Here is a 27,139-nt window from a genome sequence, read left to right as displayed (position 1 = left end):
ACAGTTGCATTTTTATCTAGCACTTGGTAGACAGATGAGAGCAACACATTTTTCTCCTAGTTGGCTTCTTAAAATCTCCCTCAATTTAATTAGGTTTCATTACTTTTATGCACATTTCTTAACAAATACCTCTCAGCAGAAGGTAAAACACCGCAATCAGAAAACATTCAGCGTAATGCTAAAACTCGCTGTAATGTCACAGGATGCAGTGAGTTAAGCAATGAGAATAAATAGGGACCAGCAATACACTGAGAGGTGCTAAACTCTGCCAGACAAGACCATCTAGGAGATGCTGATTCATTGTTTGCTGATGTGTGCTAGATTACAGAGCTGTGTTTCCTGACTGCATAGGTAAATTTAACTGAAATAAAGAGATCTTTACGTGCTAGAGTTATAGTGCAGAGAAAGGGGATCAATGCTATTATATTTGTACTATTTGTACTTCTCATCCTTTGTTTTTCTGGTGATGTGTAAACTCTGAAATGAGATGTTTGATTTGTGTAGCTGACCCTTTTAAATGAATACCCTTGAAAGTTCAACTGAGGTTTCCCTTTCTTTCTCTTTTGTTAAGTTTCATTAATATCGGCAAAGTACTTTGAACGTCTTGCAAAATTTTTGAACTCATTACTGTGAAGGACTGTGGGCTTGTCTTGGAGAATGTTGTGGAAATGTAGGAATTGTTTGCTCAAGCACTTTACTAACAACAATCATACTTGCATCTGTCTAAGGACTCCAGATGATTTTACAAATATGAGGGAATTAAGAGTCTTTACATAGGTTTATACAACTGCTTCTTTTGTTCAGATAGAAAACCTAAAGGTATTAAAGATAAGGGGTGACTTGCACATGGCACCATAGAAAATAAGGGCCAGGGCCAGGACAAGATTATCTGGTTCTCAGTTCCTTACTTCTAAACCTGTTCTACACCTTATGTTCACTTTAGCTTGCAGCTAACTTAGACTTCATATTGTCTTGTACCTGCATCAAAATGTATTGCATATGCACATTTCTAGGTTTTTTCTAGGTTACAGTTGCCATTGTTACTAACTAGTTTAAATTTATTTTATGTATTTTATTTATTTTTCTCATTTGAAAAGCAATCTTCACAACACGAGCCAAGAGTATGGTACAGTTCAGGAAAGGTCACTGGCCAGTTAAATTTCTTTCCTTACATAGAGGTTTTTAAACCTCTCCTGGACAACTAATTGCTAAAAAACACGGACATTTCAGCATATTTGACCTTTCCCACATGCTAATACAATGTAGAAGGAATTAAATATTCGACATCTTAATGCTTATATTTCTAAAGGGAGACAAAACTGCGTTAGAAAATCCTATTCTTTCCCTTCAATAAAATATATGCTGCAGAATATCCACCAGATGGAGCTGGTGATACTAAAAAAAGCGTTACTTTTGAGTGAGACCCAAGTCGCCAAATGATGGAGGTAAGAAATATTTACCATTGAAGATACCAAATGGATGTGGCAGTAGTAACTGTGTATGTGGAATGCCACAACGGAACTCAATGCTGTGAATAAGAGAGCTGATACATTAACAAGGCATCTAATGGAAGTCTATCCTTCCCCCTTTTTAGAACTGATAGCAATTCAGTTACCTCCCAACAAGAAGCAGTTGCTTCCTCTGTCTCAGGAATGATGGAGCACGGTGGGAAGCCTTGTTTCATTATTTAGTATGTTGAATATGAGCAGAGTCCCAGTGCACCTGCTGCTCAGACCTTCCCTGTTTACCCAAGCAGGGAGCAGGCTTTTGTCACTAGTTGTAGATGTTGTCTTGTGGTGGGAAACCAAAATAAGCTACTTCCTTCCAGGGTTACAGGCTCACTCTTTTAGTTCTCAGATCAGTGGAGTTTTGTGGGCTCGTATCTGGTGCTGCAGGTTCAAGTCTTCAATGCTTAACTGGTATTTAAATTACTCGTTTTGTTTATGATTTATTTCTTCAGCTCTCTCTTTATCTTCAATATCCTTTCAAGTCCTCTGTTACTAGGTAAGAGACATTCTTTCAGCCTTCATTTTAGTTGATGGTAGATATGGAAATGATTTGGATTTATTTAAGTAGCTTTGAGATCACAGTATTGCATTGAAAAAGATGGTGTACTGAATACTGAAACAATGACAATTTTTTGCTCAGCTGAAATGAAGAAGAAAACTCTTGTTACTGTCATGAGATCCTATCCTCATTGAAATCTCTGTCAAAACCCCATTTGCTTTTAGGATTGTCAGGCTGGAGCTGACTGCTGTCTGTGTTTATACAGTGTACATTAAAGTCACCTTGCATGAATCTCATTTTCGGTGAGGGGTCACCACCAGTGGCAATGGTTCCACTTCTGAAATCAGCCCTTTTTTGCATTTTGGGTCTAGGCTCACCCTGCTCACACCCACAAGGCCCCCAGCATCTTTTCAGTCTGCCCAGCACAATGAACTCTTGGTGCTCCCCTGTCACCACAGTTTGTTGTTGTAATAACAGGGCTAGCATTCCATTTTCATTACAGAGCAAAAGTATTAATGTACAGACAGTTTCAGCCATGTTTAGGCATAGGAGAAAAACATTTGAAACTGTATTTAACAGGAAATATTTAAAGACATTTTATTTACCACGTCTAATTGTTTGAGCATAATCAGAGTGCTTGGAAAATAATGAAAATATAGGGAAAATGAAGAAAAATCTTGACCTGGTTATTCAGGCAAACTGATTGTAATGGTCATCCAGGGTGAATACTCTGTTAGTACTTTTATCATTTGTCAGTTTAGGCTGATAGGTATTTTAATTAACTACAAGGAAGTGCTTTGTCACATAGAAAAGTCTGAGTCCAGTGAAAAGTCCTTGCTCAGGTTTGATGATGCACGGAAAATGGAGAAGGTTGCAGCAAAGCTGGTCTGTAAGATAATCACATGAAGTGCAGTGTAATCCTGTCTGTCATCTAATTTATTGTATTACTACAACTGTGAGGACTGGAAAGAGTTCTGGTTTTCTATCTGTCTAGAAGGGAAGTTACTTATAAGGGTGCTGAGACTGAATAAACATCATTGTAATTAATTTCTTGTCATTATCCTTAAAGTAGATATGAAATCCTAGAATGTTTTTGAAGACTCAGCTTTGTATCCAGAGTAACATAGGGCAATATGACTGAGCTGCTGGCACAGTTATGTTGTTCCATACCAATTACTGAGGATCTCCAGCTCTGCATGGCCTGTATTCTCTGAACTGCTGGACCGAATTCAGGATTTTATAATTCTTTTCCAAGCTGCTTCTCTTTAATTTTTTGCATACTACTAAAGGCAAGGGGACTAGAAATTCACCTGATGCAAGGATGACAGGCTACCTGTGCTTCTTTCAAAGTAACCGGGCAGATACAGGTCCTGAATTCATCAATTCCAGAGCTAAATTCTACACATAGGAGAGGAAGGAGGTTTTTACTTGTTACAGCAACTGTAATCAGTCTATATAATTTGCATGTTAGGTTGCTATCCAAGATCTAGTGACATTTCTCACCTGTTTCTACCAGTATCTGTTACGGGCAACTTAATATTGTGTTGAATTGAAGACAAATAAAATAAATAGTAAATTGCTTTGCTTCTTACAATGAGTGAAAGCCCATGAACTATCTACCTGTTCACCTAGATGAGTGTTTAACCCACTAGATGTGCCATTGGCTAGAGAAATATTGTTTGTAAGTACAAATTTTTTCTACAGAGAGGTAGCTTCAGTATTTTTTGAATTTTTTTTTTTTTTAAACAATCCTATTTTCCTCACAAAACTGAAACTCTAGTAGTTTTACGGAAAATGTTGCTTTTATGGAAACTCAGATTTTGCATTCTTATTTCTTGTGTATAGTAATAGCCAAATATTGGATCATAAATATTTTTTCTAAAATGGAAGATAGTTAATCGATTCCACCAGTGCCACTGCATTCTCAGGTTCATGAGAAACTAACTGGGCCTGTGTTTAGTTCTACTAATACTTGCACTAAACCCCCAAACCTCAATTTTCCAACATCTGCCCTGTAACTTACAGAAATTTGAGGATCTATCGCCATTTCTTTAATGGAAATGCTTTATTTGTGTAGCTGATTGGAGAAGCAGCTTTTAGTCAAAAAGTATTGGCTTATCAAAATTGAAATAATTCACAATAACTGTATTTTAATAAACTTGAAAATAAATATTATTATCTTTAAAAAGTTTGCAAGAAGAGGGACAAAAAGACAAAATTCTTCCAAAACACAGTTGCCTTTCTGAGATAGGGGTTTATTATCCCAGTTTCCTGATTTGAGCTGACTGAGGTCACATGGTACCTTTTGAAAACAGTAGTTCATGGCAAAGTACCCGTGTTTTTTATGTGAATTATCTGGAACCTTGGTACCAGTTTAGTAGCTAAGTGCAAAAGCCAAGAACCAAGCATTATAAAGAATGACATTCTTTCCACCGTCTCAGTACTATTCTGGAGCTATTCATATGAAAGTTGAAGCAATGAAATAATTTTAAATTACCTTTTCCCCTTCTTTTACCAACAAAACAATTTGAAAACTCTACACTACATTCAATCTTTGGCTCATTAGTAGAGCCGAAACAATAATTAGTTTGCTTTCATAAAAGCACAGAGCAATGAAACATTGCCATTCTAAACAGTAAAACCAAGAGTAAAACATCACAGACTGTTTTAGGCTTTGCACAGGTAAAACAGGATTTATCCTAAGTGAAGGCCTGAAGTATCTGTAGTAACTTAGCATCTAAATTCAGTATTCAAACTGAATCACTGCTTTATTTTTAAAAAGCTTTGCTTATTCTTTTTTACTATCCTTAAAGCTGTTACAAAGTTTAATCTGCATACAATATTTTTTTATTTTTATCTTCGTAGTCCCATTTTTAGAATTCAGGTTTTACCTCCCCATCTTTTAAAGAAATAGAAGTCAACAAATCCAATTTATTTCTCTTTTTTTAGCTTGAAAGACCTAGCCGTTTACAGAATCCAAGGATGAGACAAGGAAGTGGTTAGGCAGAGTGCTCCCAAACTGGTTGTAGCTATGCCCCCAGCTCTTTCAGCTTGGTTGGAAAATGAACATGTGATGTAGTAGTGAAGGGATCCACTGTCCTGTTTTCAGCTCTGCTTTTTTGAGAATGGCAGTAAGATGTCACTAGCTCTCTAATTACATTAGTAGGCAATTTGCATGTGAAATAAATTACTATACATGGGGATGTGGCATGCAATATGCCATCAGGGCCTGAATTTTCAAAACTACCCATTAACCGTGGTCTAGATCCTCACAAATGCCCACTGAGATTAATTTAGATAGTATTATATGATGGATAAGGGCCTTTATCTGCTTCAGTTTGTGAAAAGTCATGTAAAGCAACAAGAATTTAAATTGAAGAAATGTGACAGCTCCCATTTGCTATCACAGGAGCTGTTGCTTGTTCAGCATTTTTCAGAATTAGGTCAGGGACTGTCTGAGCTTGAGCAACCAAAATTAGTGAGTTTCTTATCAATATTTGAACCTTTAAGCAATTATACTGTTTCTTATCTGTAAAATGATGAGTTGGATTTCTGTTATTAGTTACCTGGGTAATATTTATAGAAGAAAAAAAAAAAAAAAGAGACCCCAAGCAGAAAATTATATTGATGTGCAAAGTATGGGTCCATTATTCTTTTCATGGAAAGCATTATCTGGTGCCTTCCTGACCTGTGGTGCATATCCACTACTATGAATAAAAGTATAATTAATGGATAAGGAAATGCAGTCCAGTCAAGCTGTGAGCTCCAGGTAATCCACACGGGCATTAGTGATGCAGGCTGGGGAAGGACACCAAAAACCCAACCAAAAAAAAAGAAAAAGTGATGTGTCACACTTGGAGGTCCTACTTATTTTTTACATCACACAGATATAAACAAGTAATTTGGTTTTCCTGTGCCTAAGCTGCTTCCTTATTTCTTACAGATGAGAATGCTTCCTCGCTTCTTAAGGGTATTGAAGTTTACGTTTTTAATGCTCAAGTGACTTGAATCTTAGGATGGAAAGTGCTATAGGAATAGCTACTGAATTCTAGGCAATACAGTCTAAGTATAATACACTGTATATCAGGCAGGAACAAATGAATGCAAATAATATTTTGTGCTGTCCTCAACCATCATTTTCTTGCACTGCTACTATATTTCTTTCATCCCAGGTAGTTTCAAACCAGGGAAAGAAACCAACTCATTTAGTTTTATTAATCATATGTGAAGTCACTGCTAATAGTAACTAGAGCTTCTTGTGGTATTGCTTGAAAGCACATGAATGTCAAACATGCAGTACTGGACAAATTTGTCTGTAAAAATGCTCTCCCAGCACCATTTTCTGTGACATAAGGTATTCTTCATTTCCACTTCTAATGTAACATACCTACTCACTTAGACAGAAGCTGATTGTACTTTAAATTGCCGTGTGACCCAATGTGCTTCCAAACCCTCTGAAAACTAGCTCTCTGCTTGTACAAGCAGTCTTTAATGTACTTTGGAGGTTACTTAGGGAAAAGGAGCCACAGAGCTGCAAGAGAAAAACTCATGGTGTTCTTCTGTGATCAAATTAAGCCCATGCAACCACAAGCTGCTCCACTGTTAGTGCTAGTGATCACGTAGCCTCATGGAAAATTGTTAACAGCTGACAAGTAGCCCTGTCTGTGCAAGAAGTCTTCAGCTGGTTGAGCCTGCAGTTGTTAAATGGACTTCTGCCTGTTGTAGAACAGTTCTTCTGATGTCTCTAAGGATGCTGTATTAAGATAGCAGGCTCTAAGACACACCCCCCACCACAAATTTCAGACTCCAAGTTATCCTGCTGTGCTTCAGTTCAGTGTAGTAATTCTAAACTGCTGAGATGAACACATTCTTTTCATTTTTAATTTTCAGTTTGAGTATATCTTTGTAGGTACAATGCTGTGATACAGAAGGGGCTGATAGGGTGTAACATCTTCAGTGTCCTGGAAAATGGGATAGGGTGCACCTGTAGGAAATTTGCAGCAATAGCAAGGCAGGGGGTGGGGTGGGTGTGTTCCTCCAACAAGCTGGAGGAATAGACCAACACAAACTTAATAAGACTTTACTAAGGCAAATGCAAAGCTGACGCATTAGTAGGACCTGGAATCCCAGTGACCAGCAATTGAAGATGAGTCAGCAGTGTGCCCTTGTAATTATGGAGGCTGTGTATTGTGCTGTATTAGGAAGAGGGGAATGTTTATTCCCTCTGTTTGGTGCTCATGAGATTGCATCTGGAGTACTGCATTTTGGGGCCCCCTTAGTACGAGAGAGATTGAAAAATGTATCAGTGGGGAGCCATCAGGATGATTAGGGTATGGAAGCACCTGATATAAAGGTAGGCTAGAAGAGCTGGGTTTGTTTAGCCTGGAGAGGAGAAGGCTAAGGAGGAATTTAGTTGCAGTCTTCCACTAAGTAAAGGAGTGTTACAGAGATAATGGAGCCAGATTCTTCTCAGAGGTGCAGAAGCAAGAAACAATGGCAGTAATTTGCAGCAAGAGAAATTTCAAAGGGACATAAGAAAACAATTCCTTACAGTGAGGAATGGTTGAGTGCTGTAGCAGATTGCCCAGAGGACTGGAAACACTGTCCTTGGAGGTTTTCAGCATTGAGCTGAACAAAGCCCAACTTAATTTTTTTCTCTGATTCTACGATAGAGAAGCTGATGGTGGGTTTCTGCAGGTTCTACTCCCTAGGCAGGTTACGGAAATAGGATTACTGGTGTGCATTTTGTTATTTATGTGATGAGTACAGATTGTTTCTAATATGTGAGGGTGGTAACGAGGCACCAATTTTCAGGCTCACTGGCACAAACAGAAGGTATTTCTTTACCTTTTCTCTTCTGTCTGCATGTCTTATCTGCTCAATTTCACTTTAAACCTGCTTTTTTCTTGCAAGAGGAGAGAGGGGACAGACAGGTGCTAAATAACAAAGACTGTCGGAATCGGTATACAGACAATGCTGAAGTAAAAGCCTATAGTCCTCTTCTGAGTTTAAGTGTGGAATTGACTAAATGAAACTTTTCTATAGATGTCACCTGCCAGTTACATGCTATCTGAGTGTTGTGTAAACTGTTACATTTTTAATCCTAATATGCTTTTGCCTAGGTTACTATAGCATTGCTTTGAGGATATGTAGTTTACAGAAAAAGAAGTCAGCTTTCTTCGCCCAGCAGACGGCAGTCCCCAGTGACCTACAGTGTGCTCATTCTCATGGTAGGTAACCAGTACTGAGCAATATTCTGTCTGCATTTCATTTCAGGCATAGAAACTAAAGAATCAAGAACTGTTGAAGTACATAATGCTTAAGACCTATAACTGAGATAAAAAACAATATTGTACTGCAGTCTATAACTGAAGTGTGAAGTGTGAAAGGGAAGACACGGTGGTCCATCAGTTTTGCTGTAGGCAGTTTTAAATATTCTGTAGAAATGGTGTAAAATTCTCCAAATGCTCTTCATTATTTCAGTTGCAGCTATTCAGACCTAAGAAAGATGTCAAGCTCTCTATTCCAAAATTATAAAGCTTCTTTTTAAAGATAAGAAATGCACTTTGCCTGGAAAAATATCATACTGCCAAGTTTAAATATCATGATTTCATGAACTGGTCAAGCTTCTTCAGAACCTGAAAATGTAAAACTTCTGTATTTTTTTCCTTTGTCTTTAGTGACATATAGCTTTGGAGTTTTTTGTTTGGCTGGTTTGTTTTTTGTTTCTCTTCACATAACTCCATAAACTTACCCATTGTTTAAGTCTAAAGCCAGAAATTATAGCCCTGGATTTAATGTGCAAAACCAGCTTTTTAGTCTGCACCTAATGTGATCAACTGTACAAAGATAGGTGTTTTTTTAAAAAAAAAAGAAAAGGAAGAAAAAGTGATTTGGAAGCTGAATGGCACTGGTTGTAATAGAGCTTGGGATAAAACCAGTTATTCGGTGTTTGTGTGATTTTTTTGATCCACCAGTATCTGTCTGATCTTCTGGACCTCTATACCCTTCTCTCTAGTTTGGTACTAAGTTATAATGCTCCTACTATGGAGCTTTATCACTGCCTGTTCTGCATTTAAATGCTGTATTTATTGTCATTAGATTCTCCCTTCCTTCCTTCCATCCTTCCTCCATACCTTCCTGTTTTTCTTTCTAAGTGTTACAAATTTGAAAGTACTTGTAGCACAAAAGGAGAAGCACTCAAAAGAACAAAAAGGAAAAATGTAAAACCTAATTATTTAGTTCTTGATAAAAAGAGGGAAGAAAACTATAAAATATCAGGGGAAGAAACTGGTGGATTTTTTCTAAAAGTGATAGACTTTATAATGGACTATGGCGTTGTAGTGTAGCATTTTGTTTCTTTTGGCTAATAACGAGAACTAGAAGTTTTTTCATAGCTTTCTGTTCATGACATAAAAATAACGTACTACTTCTGTGATCTGCGTGATTCAGATGGTGCATCTGAATGTGTAGATGTGGGGAAATGAGAAAAGGCAAGTGCAATGCTGTTACTAGACCACTGAGAAGCCAGTATAATCAAACAGTAGTAGTTCTTCAAATGTTAAACATTTTTGTTTTCACAGTTTGAAGTATGCAACACCCCAGAATGAGGAGTATTCGTATTTACAGTTTTGGTTCCATGCTGTTCTTTCAAAAGTGAATCTACTGCTGCATAATTGTCTGATTTGGAAAGCAAATCACTTCATCAGTAGTCAGGAAACTTGTTGCTCCTTTCCTTTATCTTGAATATAAAATGTTATCCAGTTTCATTCTGCTCCAGCTCATTTCATATAGGCCCTCCATCATCTGCTTTGGAGGTTATTGTACACAACTATGAGATGTTAGTCTGATTTCCTGCAGCTTTTTATGTACGAGAGAAAAACCATTTGGAAGAGGTTGTGGTTTTGAAAGTTAAAATATGTTAAATAGCTGAACTGTCTCTCTGAAGCTAGCCAACTTGTAGAGAGTACGTAAATGGATTAACAGGATTAAACCATCTTGAAGAGTAATTTTGACATTTCCATTTGCTTTCAGTTTGGGAGAATTACAAATTTGAAAGTACTTGAGCAGGTTTATCCTGCCAGTAACAAAATAACATGTGAGTTTCTGAAGAGTTGAAAGACTTCAGAATGATAATAGTTTGCAGCCCCATAGTGATTTCAGACAATCCTGGTGTATGCTCATGTCCTTATGCAGGAAAACTTTTGTTGAATTGGAAGATGGATTTGCTTGCACTTGTTGAGATGTTTTGGTAGCAAGCACAACGTAACTGATTATGACTACCTTGGAATAAGCCTTTTTGGAAAAGCATTGATGCAGCACTGAGCACAATACCAGCAGCTCCTGTTCTTAGGCTAATAAATGAATACCCTTAACGGAATGTATGGATTTTTTCAGTAAAGCACACGACTGCTTAAATTTTCTTATTGTCTCACAAATGTCAAAGGACACCTACATACATTTTTTACAGAAAATATTCTTTTAAGACATACCACTAAAAAGAAGAAAAAGTGCTTTTAGTTTTTGTTTTATAATCCATTGTCTGTGAAAGAAATGTGTTTAGTTTAATACTCGTATTAAATGAAAAGTGAAGGAAGGCCTAATTCTACATGTCTTTTACATTCAAATCTTTATGCCAGTGTAAGCCCATCTTACCCCCGCCTGTCTGTGTAAATAAAGTTCATCAGATTATGCAGTATTGCTTTCCATATTTAGTTGTGACTACTGAAGTGAGTGGAAACATTTCGACTGTACTGGTGTACTATACATCAAAAATTGAAATCTATCACTTTTTTTAAAAAAAAAATGACATCAGACATCTGTGATGTGATGTCATAGCATAGCTTTGACCATGAGCAGTAAGAGGAATTTAGTCCATTTTAGACTTTCTATAGGCTGAAACAACTACAACTGTCTTTAACCAAACTATTCACTTTTTTAAAGAACCCATTGTGATAGGACCTTTGAGCCATGGATCTTCCCATGACTGCAGATGTTAAATTTCCATGGCATGGTATCTATAGGATAGACAAGTACTTATGTCTTACATAGTAAGTTACTTCTGTGTTCTTTGAAATGAATGCACCCTACAGTTCCCAGGGAGCAGGCTGTCAAGGACCTTGAAGGTCATCTTGCAAATGGAGTGTGCCTGTGCTCTACTTGCTGTTTTGTGGGACTGTATAGTCTTGTTTTTTATAATCTAGGTTTGACCAATTTGATTTTATTGCAAAATATGGAGGGTGACGGACAGATGTGTCCTTTCATGTCACTGATTGTTCAGTTTCAGAACCAGTTTAAGGGTCTTTTACTTCCATACTGTGCCAGATACTTTTTTGTTGTCAACCGCATTATGTTGTAAGAGATTACGACCCTTTCCTTGCCCAGTGCTGATTTAAACCAGATGGTTACACAGGTCTGATTTAGACCACACAAACCATTGAAACAGCTCAAATGATGAAAACTCCAAAGTGAGACAGGAACCTTCAGTAACAATGTTTGTTTAAAAGCTTTCCTAATGTGATATTGCACTCCTAAAACCACAAGCTCTTTTGGAAAATCAATTAAGCTTGTACTTCTAAATCACAGAGCTGTTGAAAGTGCAGCATGGTGCATGTTTCTGGTCCCCTAGCATAGTGGAAACAGCCCATGAAGAGTTATATAAACACAGTGGGGACAAGAACATCAGTAGAACTTAATTTGCCTGATTTTTCAACTGGGGTTAGTATTCAGCAGCTTCTGTTGCATTGATTATTGGAAGGCTTTCATCTGGCTCTTGGATGCGAACATCTCCTGGGTACTGACAACTTGTGAAAATCCAGTGTGGTGCTTAAAATATACCAAAAGCAGTTACAGGGAGCTCAGATAAAAGTCTTAGAATCACATGTCCAAAGGGACCGAGTTAATGAATTCCTTAGTCACATTCTACATTGTGCCTTGAAGAACAGATTTGTATTCTGAATTTCTGCTTTCTGAAAAGCATGTCCCATTTTTGTCCTTTAACAAAATACTGTTAGTCATCCCTTCTGAGTAATGTCGCTTATCCTTTCAGGGAATTGCACTGTCATAACATGATGACTTTTTGTGAGATGACATCACAAATAGTGACTAGGATGCACCTCTGTTTCATTCATTGCATTCAGATACATGTTTTGGCTAAGGAAGAGGAACTGTGCAAAGGAGCCTCGAATATTCTTTTTGTTCCTTGACAGCATTCACATTGGATTTGTTTAATATAAACCAAAAATGTTCAGCATGTGCTATTATCTGAATGTCTTTCACGTTTGTTCATATTATCAAATAAGATGCTAGATCAGGAGGACATATTCTCAGCTCATTAAATCTGTCAGTGTGGATAGAACTGACTGCTGTAATAGCTACCACCATTGGAGAATATGTCCTAGAATGTAGAGATGACTTTTATAGATAAAAAAAGACAGAATTGGGCAAATCAAATTCTGGTATAGATAGAAGTAATTTAATTTGTTTCAAAGTTCATAACAGTTTAAACAACAGGGTAGTTTTTCACCCAAGCAGTAACTGCAATGTTTTGCTGCTAAATGATATAATGGAGAGACCCTTTTGGAGTGCAGGTGTACATGGAATTTATGAGGCACTACTTTATAAAGTAGCTTGTCTGATCACAACTCCCTTTAGGATTATTCTGTCCGTGCTCATTGGGTTATTGTCTTTGCCAGATTTTTATATTCTATTTTCCAGCTTCTACTTCAGCCAAGCCATGTCTTAAAACAACATCATATAACAGCTGCTGTCAAAAGTCTTGTCAGAAATGCTGATTTTACCTTCCTTGGTTTTGCCTAGGTTTAATGAATGGTTAGAAAGGAAGACCTCTTTTGTGACCCTTTAGTGTCTATGCCCTCTACATTCCATTAACCTAATCCCACAAACTGTTTGCTCTAATATAATAGAAGTGTTTCTCCTACAGAGCATGGAACTTTTACTCTCCCGTTTCCCAATACAACTTTAACTATGTTGTAAGTTGTCAGCCATTTATCTTTGCCAGCATGGGAAGCTTCACTTTCTTGATTATGACTGTGCTGACCAGAACAACGAAATTGGTGCAGCTCCATCAGCCTCTTCCACTTTTTGTTTTGTTTTGTTTTAGGTTTTCAACTCAATTTTCTCTGCCTCCTCTAACCAGCTGCAAGCAGGCACCCACTTTATTGAGGGACAAAGAGGTGAATGTAAAAATGTAAAGAAGTAAATAAATCAAAAGTTTGACTGTATAACTAAATCCTGTAAATTACGGGTGTTTCTGACTTACCTCACAGTTACAAATCAGCAGTCTGTGTGTATATTTCTGAAATATATCTCTAGTTTCTCTGTGCTCACATCCATTTCTTTTCTAAACCGAGCTCTCTAACAGATTCCTGGCTCATGTCTGAGAAGGCTAGTCTTCTGGAGCCAACTAGATATAGTCAATAATGATTTTGTTCTTCTTTTAAAGCACCTTGTTTCCTCCTCATTTCTTCGTTATTCTCCCCTAACTGCCTCCTTTTGCTTTCTTTCTGCATATTTAAGCAGAATAGTATGAAATAGATGGATTGAGATATTAATAAGAATTCATTAAGATAATACACACTGCACCTTATTTGCCACAACCCCTATTCCCTGATTAATTAGAATCTAACTTCTTATGATCTTATGGGTTGTTTGCTTTTAAAACCTTGTGTCTCTCATCCTGAGACCTGCTATAGGCACACTTGCCATCAGCAGTTATCCTTTAGAATTCCACCAGGCCTCTAACCCATAGTCTGCTGAGGACCATCTGCTCTTTTCATGTGCCTTTCTACTGATACCAAAATAATTTCCATCTGACTGCCCTGTGCTTTGCACAAATAAAAACCTTTCGGGCTGCTGCTTCTAAAGTAGATTTACCTTCAATCACCATTTATTAAATCTCTGTCCATTAAAAACCATAGCTTGCAGAAGCTGTGTGCATTAAGCCTGATTATAGAGACAGTAGAGAAGAGGGAGGGGGACAGTTTGTATCGGTGTATTGCCTTGTTTTTCTACTTGTCTAGCTGGCTATCAGAACAGGAGTCTCATTATTTGGCTTTGATTTTGTTTTGTGCATCTGTCTCTTTTTTGTTTAAGCTGTAACTTAATGATTGTTGGTTTCAGGAAAAAAACTGCTCAGAGTACATGACTAAAATCAGAGTTTTCTTTGGTGCTGGGGTACTAAGTCCTGTATGGAGGGTAAGAGTCAGGGCATTAAGAAAGGAAGAGGAGGAAAGTTCACAGGTTCCTTACGGAGGATGAGTGGCTCCTTCAAACGCACTTCATTTAAGGGCTCAGCATCTGGATCACAAAAGGTAAGTCTACAATTACCCAAAGAATACAATCTGAGGGAAACAACTGGAGACACTGTTTGCCCCCCACTTTTTTTTTTTTTTAATAACTGGTACTGTTATAAATGAGAGCAATTCTCTTTCCCTCTGTGCTCTCTTAAGTCTTAGAGGTGTCCGTCACGTTCACTGCACAGGTTCTGGCAATGAATCTTCTTCCTATGATGGGAGTTCTTTCACAAGCACGCTGTCTTAAGGATCTCTGAGTTAAATATCGCCAAACAGGGCTAGCCTGTAATTATTCCTATCCATAGTCAAAATCATATTTTGATGACTATTGATACTTAGTGTTCATGCCAAGTTCAGATGCAGGGAGAAGACTGATGGGATATATAAAGGATTTTGATGTGTTTCACTGAACATACACGGCAGATTCTATGAGAAATACAGTCTGTAGTTGATCTTGTGGTGTGCAGTGTATGAATGAAAAAGACAAGGGGGAGAATGAAGACATAAACTCACTCTGTTGCTGTCATAAGCTTGCATGTTGTAAATGAATATTAAGAATGTTTCTTAATTCAGTTTTCAGCTGTGAAGGGAATTTAAATACATCTTTTGTCCATGGATTGATAGACTCATTTGGAACAAATATAGACTAACTTCAGCTCAGGATTTCTCAGATTCCAGCTCAACTGACCTTTTTCAGACTGACTCCATTCAAATAATGAGAAATAGTTTTTATGTTCTCTTCCCACCCTCTTACCTCTAAATTCTGCTGATCACCACAATGTTAGAGTCAGATTCAAATTAAAGGGGTGAAAGGAAGTCAGAAGGAACATCACTAAGAGAAAAATATATGGCAGCATCTTGGAGGAAATTTAGTCATTGACACACAGTCAACTAAGTATGTATTAAAATGTTTCCTTTTTAAAAATGATTGTTCTATATGATGTGAAATAATTGGTCATGGTTTTCTGTGAACGCAAATAAGAATATGTCTAGGGTTGGGGGACTTCTTCAGCTGAGATTGTTGGGCAAGGGCCTTCACCAGGTGAATTGCAAGCACTATCTAGGGTTATTCATTTGCAGCATTGTTTTTTTATGTAATAATTGGGGACCCTGGCCCTTTTCTCTGCTAAAGAGGTTGTCAAGTTGCATGTAATGCCCATCTTACAGGCCCTATTACAGACATTGAAAAAGGTGAGAAAACCAAATTAATATTTCTGTTGTAATGTCCTTGTCACCAGGGCAAAGCCTAAATACTTAGAAGAAAGATGGAAGGCTCTAAAGCATTTGCGGTGGGTTCCGGGTTTTTCTCCTCTGGTAGATAAAAAGCGAAGTGGCATATTGAAATGTCAGCTGATACTTGGCAACAGCATTGTGTTGTGTAACTTTTGCCATTACTTGCACAGTTGCTTCTTAGGTGCCTTATGGCTGCGTCCAAATAGTGTGAAAAACCAGGCTGTACTCCAAGACATTTCTGTTTCATGAACTGTATACTGCTTGCTTTGTCAACCAAATGACTTTTCCAAAGATAAGCAGTAGTTTTTGTAGGCTGGTAGTATTATTCAATAAATAATGGTAAAAGAAATTAAAGAGAAAGATCTCCCCTTTAAAGTGTTGGTTTATGTGTCAAGGCTCACTTAAACATAATAAAACACAATAGTAAACCCATAATTCAGTCATAGTGCTCCAGCTGCAGTCAGCTTTTTTTTTGGCTTTTTTTTTAATGTCCCCAAGCCTATCTTGATAGTGCAAAGCATATAGAATTTTATTTCCTGAATGGAATAAAGTCAGAGTAAAATACCCTGATAAAAATTGTTTAATCTTCTCGCACTAATCCCATAGGAAAGACAGTCAAGTCAACATAGAAGGAATACAGTACAGATTTGGGTTTTCTTAACAAGGTTTGGCTTCTGATTATTAAAAAAAAAATGTTGTATTTTAAAAGCTGTAAATTCTCTGCATGGCTTGCTTGTTTTAGTCTTCCTAATTCTTTTGGTGATTATTTGCTTTGATGTTCATTCTGGAAACAAAAACTTTACCTTTCATGAGATAAAAATTATTTCTAGAGCTGATTAAAAAAATAGATGTTTAGGTTTATGCAGTAGGCTGGGAGTGTTCCTTCTGCTGAGAAATTATGATGGTTGGCTCTTTGAGGTTAATAGCATGCTGTCAGCATACATGCAAGTGGAAGTGATCATCTCTGGGTGTCAGGACACCTCAAGGCAGGATACCTGGGTGCTGTTGTGCTTGAGAATGTTTTGTCTTGAGTGTAAACTTTTACTAATAATACCGCTGAAAACGGGGATTGAAACTAATCTTGAATGTGTGTGTTTTGCAGGGGTGTAGTGCTTTGGGACACATCAGGAAAACCTAGGCAGGAATGGTTAAAGCCATGTAGCTAAGTATAAATATTTATAAAGAAAATTTCAGCTTCCACTCTAATAATTTTTTTCCCTTTTGCCACTCTCACAGACCTTTTTCTAAGGAATGTGTAGCAGTGCGTGGTCCTGGTCTATGATTCTGACTCCTGGTTTTTACTGCAGTAGTGCTAAATAGCAAGAGTAATTAAAATAGCCAGGTATCTCTATTCTGCTTAGCTTTCCCATGTATTCTCCTGATTTTGACAACAGTGCTCTCGAGGAAGACGGCATTTTACTTCTCAAGCAGTTTTACAAAAGCACCTGTTGCTACCGCTCTGCAATTAAAGGAGTTACTCTCTACCTGAATAGAGAATGCTGTAAATGAAATGTGAAACCCATAGTGTTTAAGAAGAGGAGTATGCTTGTGTGTGAGCACACTTAGATCTGTGTTTTGGTTTTGTTTCTTGTAAACATCTCCATTTATTGAAAAAGGAAGCAGCTTATCTGGATGTACATCACTGGTCTGTCATTCCCACTAATGGCAATTACTTCAAATTACTTTTGTAGTACTGAACAGTGCTTTCATCTCTGCTCACTATCTCCATTGACTTGGTCTAAATGTCTTTAAGATGTACCTACTGTGACTCATTTTCTGTTCCTCTGAAGAGAAAACCATTTTATTGAAATAGCTTTTCTCTACATGTTGTTTCTGTTTGCCTATAATTCTTCCATGCTTGTAAATTCTCTGTGACTGTCTGTATAAGGATATACTACTCAGTACAAGCCTTTCAGATGCTCAGATTTAAGCTTTGATAGAGACTAATATATTTTAAATTGCTTTATTGCTCACTTCACTGTCTTCTTCCTGGCAATCAAATGTGGTGTAAGAAATAACAGTAATGTCTAAAAATACATTTTTAGAATATTAAAAAAAATATTTTAAAGAATATTTTACCTAGATACATCAGACAACTTTGAAAATCTCAGCAAAACTGCTACAGAAAGTAAACTGGATCTTTTAAATTTTTTTTAAGGTAGTACAGTATTACCCAGTGATGCATCAGTAAAGTTTTCATGGATTGCAAAGGTAGAAGGATTATTAGACCTTCAGACTAAGGCAAATAACTTGTCCCGTGTTTTGTAAATGACAGACCAGACAAACCAGAGAAAAGACAGGAAAGGATGAATACATTCTCTTAGATCAGAGAGAACATATCTGTTAGACAGAGAACCAATTTTGTCTCCCCTTTAAGTCACCGTTTTGATCTGTCTTGCCATTTGTTAATGAAGCTTGAAAATGAGTATAAAATCCCTCCAAATCAGTTGCAGTTGTTAAACTGTGTGCTTTTTGTGCCTTTACTAAGGCTACTACATTGTGCTCCTAAACTATTTGTCAAGAAGCTGTGATTTCCTTCAAATTACCATACTTTTTGATGGTTTATAAAAGATTAACTCACTGATTTGTTTGGAACAGTTATCTACAACTGGTTAATATTACATTTATGATTAGGTAGATCACTTGGAAATAGTGAAATCATTTTCATACACGTTTCTTTTGAGAGTTTCAAATTTCTTTTTGTCTTTTTTCCCCAAAATTTCCGCTTTGATTAAGAAATTCTCTTTGTACAAACACTTTGGCCATTGTCTCAGTGGCTCAAGAGATAACACTGCTGTGTTTTTTCCAGTTTGGGGGGCCAGTTGAATGATGAAAGTGAGAAAATAACTTGGGTATAAAAATTTATTTCTCTCTATGTACAACAGGGCAGGTTCTGTATCTTCCTTAATGCTCAAAAAATAAATAATGAAACTGTCATCACAGGTAGATTTCCATGGCCCTAAAGAAAAATAGAGGCAGACTTGGGTCTGCAGAATGGGCCAACAGGTTATCAGTTCCCTCGTTTCAAACAAACAATAACTGTACTTAGCAGTATGTGATCTCTGGTACAGACTCCCAAACTCAGAGACAGCAGCACAGCCTGTACTCTTCTGTTTAATGGAAGAAGGGAATATCAAATTACAATAATATATGACTATCACCGCAGAAACTGTACTATAGCTGCATTCTTAGAAGATACTGAAAAATGTTATAGCTGAGTATATAAATTTGTCCAATTTTGACAAATCTTTTCTATGTGTGTATGCTATTTTACAAAGAGCATTCTACTGGCTCTTTAGCTGAACTGCCTCGCTGAATCAACACTGAATCAGATTTGGTATCTTAATGTCCTTCAACAAACTGGATAAGAGCATTGTGAAAAACAGTCCATAATAGAGTATGTGTTAGACAGTACCAGCTGATCTGTAGAATTTGGAAATAAATCTCTTAACCCCCTAAGCAGGATGCACAACTTGCCAAGTGAATTACAAGGTTTTTGTTTTGCGGTGACACACCATCCAAAGAAAGAATATCAGTACAGTAGAGGATTTATCGAATTTGAAATGTAGAACTAAACGGTTCTGCTTGGCATGCCCATGACATTTTTCTTGACATCTTTTAAGTTTCTTCTCAAGACAGACATTGTAAGGTATGGCTTTTGGGAATCTCTTTGTTTTCAGGAATTGTTCATAAGGAGTTGCGTCTATATTCTGCAGGTATGAGTCACCCAGCACAGCTAGGCACGCGGCATTGCAGTAAGTTCCTTCTCTGCAAGTCAATGCGCTGCAGATATCCAACAGGAGCAGATGGTGTGTGCATACGGCGAGTAATATGTGATCTCTAGCATGAGGGAAAGGTTGCCACAAAGGCGTGGAAGCTTACTGTTCAAGATAGGGTGTAAGCATGGAATCAGAGACAAGACTTCTTGCACTGTATAGCTGTTTAAAGCCTTATGTACCTCTAACGAAAATGCTGCCTAGGTGCAACTGTTATGTCATGATGGCTTCCAGCAATGAGAATGTAACGAATTTTGTGGGAGCTTTTTGACACTCTTAGTGTGTTTAGCAAATTTTTAAAACTGATGATAGCTGTTACTTATAAGGAACATGTGTTTATCTCATAGAACACCTGTATGTCTGGGCAAATACTGCATAAACTCAACAATTTACAGCAACTGCAGACTGTCCAGCAGGATGAGTACCTGTATTATGAGTTGCAAGTGTCATACTGGGCTTGTCCTGGTGTCCAGTGCATAACAATCATGTGCATATCTAACACATTTTATCCTCCTTATAAATTTGAACAGGGTACAGATTCTGTATACAGAAGTGCTACTCTGAAACACAGCATCTTAATAACCTATTAAGGGTCTGGGCCAGAAGGAGAGAGAGGTTTTGTCAAGATTAATTTGGTGAGCTAGCGCAGGTTTGCAGCTTGTATTTGCAGGGGTGATAGGAAGTATTTCTAGGCTCCCTTGTGCTAGTCGTATCAGTGAAAGTATGGATTTAATACCAAGATTCTGTAGTGTTAGAAAAAGATGAAGCTGACAAAGGGAACAGCAGGAGAACTGTCCTTTTTCATATAGCACGTGAGTAGAGCCTTCAGTTTTAAGGGATGATATATTTTAAATGTTGCCTAATGCTTGAGTTGGGCCTGTGATAATGATGAAACCATGAGTGACGCTGCAGCAGACATGGAGAGAACAACATCCTTCCCCAGAACTCATGTCATGTACTGAATGTCAGAATCACCTTGTGAATTACAGAATACTGGTTTTTACTTTTCAGAAATTTGGTGCTATTCTGTCCAGCTGTTCATATTCACTTCCAGCAACTGTAGGATTTGCATGCATCTGTCTTTCACAATTGTGCTTCACTGCCTGTTTCTCAACACAAATTACTCTTAGCGTCATTCAAAAAAACCTGCCATAGATGCCTTGGTTCATGTGGCACATCTTGCCAGTTCTTGCTTACCAGCAGTTCTCCAGTGAAGGTCTGCAAACAAGCTTTATGCAGTTCCGAGTAGGGAAAAGTCAGAGCAGAAGGCCTTGAGCAATTTTCACTTTGAATGTAGTTTTATAAAAGGAATCTGTCAAGGGTGGCTACCTGTTAAAAACTGAAGCAAATGCTCATGGATATTTCAGAGCTCTCTCTGACTTTCAATAGAGAGCAACAAATAGTTGTATAAGAGTGCTTCTGAGTCGGATGAGGATTTTACAGTAGCAGGAGACTTACAGACTGTGACTGTAAGTGGTACTATGCTCCAAATGGTTGCCCCTTTCTTTTGCCTAGAAAACACAAATGTGGATAAACAAAGCCAAAACTATTTTACTGGAAAGCATTAGTAGTTTGTGTCTCACATAGTGATAGTAGGTTAGTTGTGGGGTGCTTACTCCACTCTTAAGTTTAAAGAATCAACCATTACCTTAATGAATATAACCTTTCTGGTGCTTTTTAAATTCTGACTCTGAATTTGTAGAATCTACCACAAGTGATGAAGATTCTTTTAATTTAGTCAGTCCTTAAAAATTAGGTGAAAAACATGGGTGGCAAAGGAAGGTCAGAAAGCATTGAAAAAGAGCTCTTTAATAGGCAATGTGGTGGATTGGATCAGCAGTTTAACTTCACGGTTTTGTTACTACTTGTGCCATCCATCCTACTTTGTGAATTTGGGCAACTCACCTTCCCTCTATTTCCCTTTCTGCTACCTGTCTTGTCCACTTCACAGAAGCAATTTTCTGTTGTATGTGGGCCCCAATCTCTAGTGCAACTTCCGTCATCTACACTAACGGAAAAGTTAGAAAAACTGGAGCTAGTTAAAATTAACTTTTTTTTTTTTTTTTTTTTCAGAAAAGTGATTTAGTTTTCCTCAATCATATATCCTCCTATCAAGCCTCCAATTAACTAATCTGTGATGTAGGAATTGCTCATGTAAAACCTACTCAGGGTTGCCAGATATATTTTTTCTTGGTTTAGATGCCTGCAATAATGATAACCACTTTGAAAAATGGAAAATAAGCCAAACCTTAGCTATCCAAAGGACTGGAATGGACAGTCAGAATCCATGAGGCAGGCAAGCAGTGAAAGGGAAAATTGATGAGCATCAGCAAAGAACGAGAAGAAAGCCATTCGTTCCTAGAATGCAGCTTGCAAAACAGCAAACTTCCACGTGTTGAAAAAATTCAAGAGCACATTTTACTCATATTTTTAAAGCTTTTCCAAGTTTTCAGGAAAATTGAGTAAAAGCTATCCAAAATTCTAAATAGATTTTAATTATACAAGAAGAGATGGATTGATGTGTTTCAAAGTCATGTGCTAATACATAAAATGAAGAGAAATGTAATTAAGGGTTGTTAAAGTACATTCACGATGTATATAGCTCAAGGAGTCTCTGCAACAGCCTTTCACTGCTGGGTGGCAATGATGTATAAAGGCTGAATGGAAGGATTTTACATAAATTCATCTGTTATAAAATGGCTGTCTGACTCCTGATTAACTGTGAAAATGGTTGATTGTTCTCATATTTTATCCCTTATGATTTCAGAGCTAGTTGGGAGGGGGAAGGAAAGAAACAAGGAAAAAAAAACCCCAAACCCTGTTTATTTAAATAAAAAATAAGCAATTAGGTAAACTGCCTAAAGGCTTACAACTGGAGTCCAGTTTTACCTCCTAATATGTACATTATCTTTTGTGTTGTGAGTACCTCTGTCTGCCCTGTACTTTTGCAAGTTACTAACAAGCAAATTATTGACATTAAGCAATGGAAGTGTCATTGTAGGGTTGGCCACCTATCTGGTTTGGAGATGGGAGAGGTCCTGTAGACAGGCATTAACAGGGTGGAATGGGAAAGCCAGTTTGTCCTGGGAAGTGGCAGGAAGAGGACAGTGAAATAGCAGAATTTTAAGGTATTGATTTGGGACGAGAGGAAAAGGCATCAAAACCAATGTTATATAAATAACTGCTGGTTCATCAGCAGATGAAGATGAGGGTGGAGAGGATTCAAGACAGGCAGCAGAGACTGTGAAAGGCTGTTAGTTGTACATGCCAGATTGTCAAAGATAGAGGCAAGTTCAGGCAGTGCTGTGGAGGGAGCAGCTGACCACTGAAGCAGATCAGGTTGCCCAGACAGAATATGGGTAGACTGAGGAAAGGGAACCACTAAAGGACTTATTTGCAAATCTGGGGAGAGTGAAAGGGCAGTGGCTGCTGAGGAGATAGTGTGCAAGCTTCAAGGAAGAGTGGGAGGACAGTGAATCACACAACCCTGGACTAAAGAGCTTCCTCCTCACCATTTAGGCTGTGCTATAAAACTAATACATGTGTAATCAGTAAGATCAACCTAAAGTCTAAATGATTAAAAAATAAAAGTACCCTGATGAGTAATTGCAACATAATTAGAGGAGAATCTTGCATTTAACAAAGCAAGGAGACTACAGGTAAAGAGAATGTAGATTTTCCGTAACTATGACAACTGATTTCCTTAGTGCAGCTGGTACAGTCTCATCCAAAACTCAAGAAACTGATTAGAAGCTTATTTTTAATGGTAATCTCATAATCTTTAATGAATAATGCTGGCCTTTTCTGCCAGTAATTTTACTTTTTCAGAACAGTGTGATACTTTTCGTGATTTTAATAGCATTCCATGAACATGTGATCCAATAGGAGTTTCTCTAGAGTCTGCAGATGCAGTTGTCTATGAAATGAATCCAAGAGTAAAAGCAGTTGCTCCTCCAAAAACCCAGCCCACCTAACAAGGTTTTTATAGTTCCTTAGAAAATACTATGCTCACAGTGTTGCTTCTGTTTTGTTAAAGTTCTGTTACAATCCTAAACATTCCTCATTAAGGCTAGATCATATTAGGTGTTTTTAGTGGTATTTGTTCCCTGCTACTGAAGACAGGAAATTACATGGCCTTGAACTTTCCATAAGAGAACATTCGGTATCACTAAGAGAATATCCTTTTTCTTTTGATGTAAATAGCAAGCTATAAAAGCAATTTTTTTACAGTCACAATAAAAATTAACTCATCAGCTAATTACAGTGGCAGTGTCTCTTTTAAACATAAGTGCCTTAGATTTGAAGGATGAAGTTAAATAATTCACCATGTAGTCATTAGCTCCTGCTTTCTTCATCCCCTTTATAAAGATCTGTTGTAAAACAGTATCAGCTTCTATGATGTCATTTTGGAAATGACATGAAAAGGCAGCCTTGTTCTATAAAGATTAATCTCTAATAATAGCACAGCAAAAGATGTAACAGCTGGTATGGATTAATATTCCTTAATATCTACTTTCATGTGATTAATACCTGAATGGCTTAAGCCTTCTACCAGTAGAAAGCAAGCAGTAGTTACTAAGCTCTACTAAATGTACTTTGTTATTTTTTAAAATAGAATAGACATTTAAATGTTTTTCCTTTTTTATTTCCAGAGTTCCTACTTGGCTTTGATTTCATTTCTTCCCAATTTTGCTGTCACAGGTCATGTATTACAAATCTTTTTTGTCAAAAAAGGGGAGAAATGAGTTGTTCAGGGGTTCATCCTCTCTTCTTTCTGATACACAGTACCCAAGACTATTCCTAATGCAATTCAGCAGTAAATCATTAACTTCTATGTTGTTTTATTTATTAATGTGTTTTACAGAGACTGACTGAAGAGGAATGCATTAGGTTTTTGTCTTGATGTTCACATTATATAGTAAATATCTTTGTCCAGTTCTACATAGTTGGTACTGATTTTTATATTTTTACAAAAGAAAAACCTTTGTCAGTTTGGAACTGAAGAGCAAAGGGTAAATTCCAAAGCTTTTAAAAAGATTTAATCAGCATGTGATTAGCTGGATCAGTGCTCAGAGCCCAGGGTGTGCTGTTTTGAAATTACATCTTAATCACTTAATAATTTACCTAGTTTTATTGAAGTTTGAGTCCCCTAAATATTTTTCAATTATGAAGATGAATTTGCTCATAAAACTGAAGATTGAAAATCCAGGTGGAAATGGGGCATACAGCTCATAAGCTGACAAGATTTTTCCATTTAACGTCCTATTAAATTCAGAGGTAAGGTGTGAGAATGTAAGAGCAGCTATGCTGGGTCAGAGCAGAAATCTCTGTTGCCCAGTGCTGTAACAGCATAGTTTAGGGAGTGCTGTAGGAACAAGGGGAAAGATGTAGTTATTCTCCCTCAGAGATTGCTCCTGTGCAGCGATACTTAAGGTAGGGATTGTCTGGACCAGAGGTAATATTGGAGGGGTTTTATATGAAATTATGTTGTCGTCTTTTAGCCTCCACAGCACCTTTCACCAAGGAGTTCTACAGTTTAGCTGCAAATTGTATGAAAGCAGGGAAGACAACTTGAGCTCATTAGTTTTGGAAAACAGTCTTTTCTGTTTGGGTAAGATTTCTTTAACCTGATACTTAGCATCCCAAGTTGAGAATCTTTTAATTTTGCTGTTGACTTTTGTACCTGTTTTAGTATTTGGTTCTAATTTCACTTCACAATTTTGTTGAGCCTTCCTTACAATATCCTTATTCTTCTCATTCTCAGAAGTGCATCAGACATATTTTTCGTTTGTATTTGTCAGGCGTAGGTAAGAACAGAGGGCTTAAAAGGTGAAAAGTCAGTGTGTTTTCCTAAGTTACTGGCTCTGAGTGTTGAAACACTGACATGTCATGACATGCCCTCACCAAACACTAATAAGTTAGCAGTGTCTTTCATCCTAGAGAATCCTAAACTCTTGTATCAGCCTTCTGCCTTCAGAACAGTTAATTTACTAGAGAAATGCCTCCACCTTCTCAGAAGGATCTTGGCATCAAGTAAGACTACTTTTTATTCTGTTTTAATGGTAGCTCTGCTGTTGACTAGTTACTGCATGTAGATCTTCTGGTAAACCAAAAGGCTGGGAGAAGGAGGATCCTTGTAGGACCCAGGGGCAGCCAGGCTCTGTACCACAGTAATCTCATCTGAAAGTATTTTTTGGTTTTGGTTTCCACACACACACACAACTACGACGATGATCCCCATGGCCCAGAATGCCTTAACTCTGCTTCTCGGCGCTTTGTCTTGCCTCTTGTTATCACTTGACCACGGAGGGATGTGAGCAGCTGAGGTGGGTTCTGAATGGAGATTTAGCCTTAAGTGTGTATATGGGTTCTGATTGGGCCTTTGGAGATATGAACCCGTGCTGAAAGCCAGCCTGAGGAGCTGAGCCAGGGAGGTGACTGTCTTCCAGGAGCTCTGGATTAGTGCTGCAGTTGAGTATCATATTCAGGAAATAATGGGAAGGGAAATAACTAGTTTGTTAAAAATGGCTAGTCCAATACATTTGTCAGTGTCCAACTCCAGTCTATAGCCTAGTTAATTTTAATCATTATTTGCCTCCCCCATAATAAATCCTGTGGTATTAACATTTTGCTGTTGATAAAGCTTTAGTAGTTGGAATAAATAAAACCAGTAATGAAATCTCTGACCTTTCTGATGTGCACCTACCTGTGTCACTCAGTAGGATTTGTAAATATTTAAGTTACAGTGTTCTGAAGTAACTTTTCCTAGCACTGAGAGCTATGTTATCTTTATTTTCTGTAACTGAGCATTATTAGGTGGAATGCACAAGGGCACAATTGAGATACCTGGATTTAAGCAGTTAGTGCCATTGCCCATCCTCTCTGGCCTCTAGCTGCTGAGAAGGTCTTCATTACTTCAGGTGGGATGCTAGGCTTGTGGGGTGCTAGTCCTAGGAGGATGTCTTTGATACACCATGCATCTGAATTGGTGCCAGGTACTTGTGTTCAGGCATCTGACTGAGCATTTAGAGAACTGAACAGTTTCATACTTTATTTGGTAGAAAATAATGTGAAATGGTCCACACTAGCCTCTGTTAATCTTATGGGTCTAATTCATTAGCAAACTATGCTTGAATCAAGAACAATGACAGTCAGTGTCATCTTGAATTTTTTCTCTGAAAGGACGTCAGAAGCTGTAAAATTTTCATGGAATGAAGACTGGGGAATGTATTTAGCTTGGTCAAATTACTCTGCTTTGATTTTCAAATAACTGTCATGTTGATAAAGTAAAACATTCTACTAATGTTACATCTTCATTAGTTTATACCTGTCAGGATGAAACTTCTCATTACTGCTTTTTGAAGTGTCGAAATGGATTTTTTTTCTATGCACAGGCACACAAAACATCAAATGCATTTTACTGTTTTGCTAGAATACAAGTTAATTTAGAGCAGATTTGAGTAATTTACAGTGAAAATATAGTCACCTGTGTCATCGCTGCAGAAATGCTAGATAAAACACAAGTTGAAAAAGACATGAAAACAGGGCTGTAAACCTATTTAATTTCCCATGCACAGAATAATGAAGCTATGTTCAAATTGCTTTCTGGAACAGTATGTAGAGAAACAGATGCAAACAGATGCAGCTTGAATGAGAGAAACTATTGACAACCGAAGCTTTCAGTGATCAGAATTACCTAATTCCAGTGTCAGGAGTATTGAAAGGCCCCTAGTTCATGTGTCTTAATCATTCTAAAGGGGAGGTGATTTCTAGGCTATCTAGAAAAAAGTTACACAACTTTCAAAGCTA

General features: G+C 37.5%; 1 protein-coding gene across 9 annotated transcripts in view; it reads left to right on the top strand.

Annotated features, from left to right (window-relative positions):
* TRPM1 (transient receptor potential cation channel subfamily M member 1) overlaps positions 1-27,139 on the top strand; it is a 108,627-nt gene that overhangs the window by 5,068 nt on the left and 76,420 nt on the right. For 7 of the 9 annotated variants that reach the window (XM_074917667.1, XM_074917668.1, XM_074917664.1 and 4 more), the window contains exon 1: positions 13,858-14,339. In XM_074917667.1, the coding sequence (XP_074773768.1) occupies positions 14,217-14,339 (123 nt within the window). In that variant the 5' untranslated portion in view covers positions 13,858-14,216. Of the gene's footprint in view, positions 1-8,129; positions 8,238-13,856; positions 14,340-27,139 lie in introns of those variants that run through there. The other 2 variants (XM_074917669.1, XM_074917670.1) reach the window with 2 other exon arrangements.

The sequence above is a fragment of the Athene noctua genome, chromosome 13, assembly GCF_965140245.1.
Source record: "Athene noctua chromosome 13, bAthNoc1.hap1.1, whole genome shotgun sequence".
Taxonomy (NCBI): Eukaryota; Metazoa; Chordata; class Aves; order Strigiformes; family Strigidae; genus Athene; species Athene noctua.
Note: the sequence above shows the minus strand (reverse complement) of the source record. Positions and strands in the feature narration are given on the sequence as shown.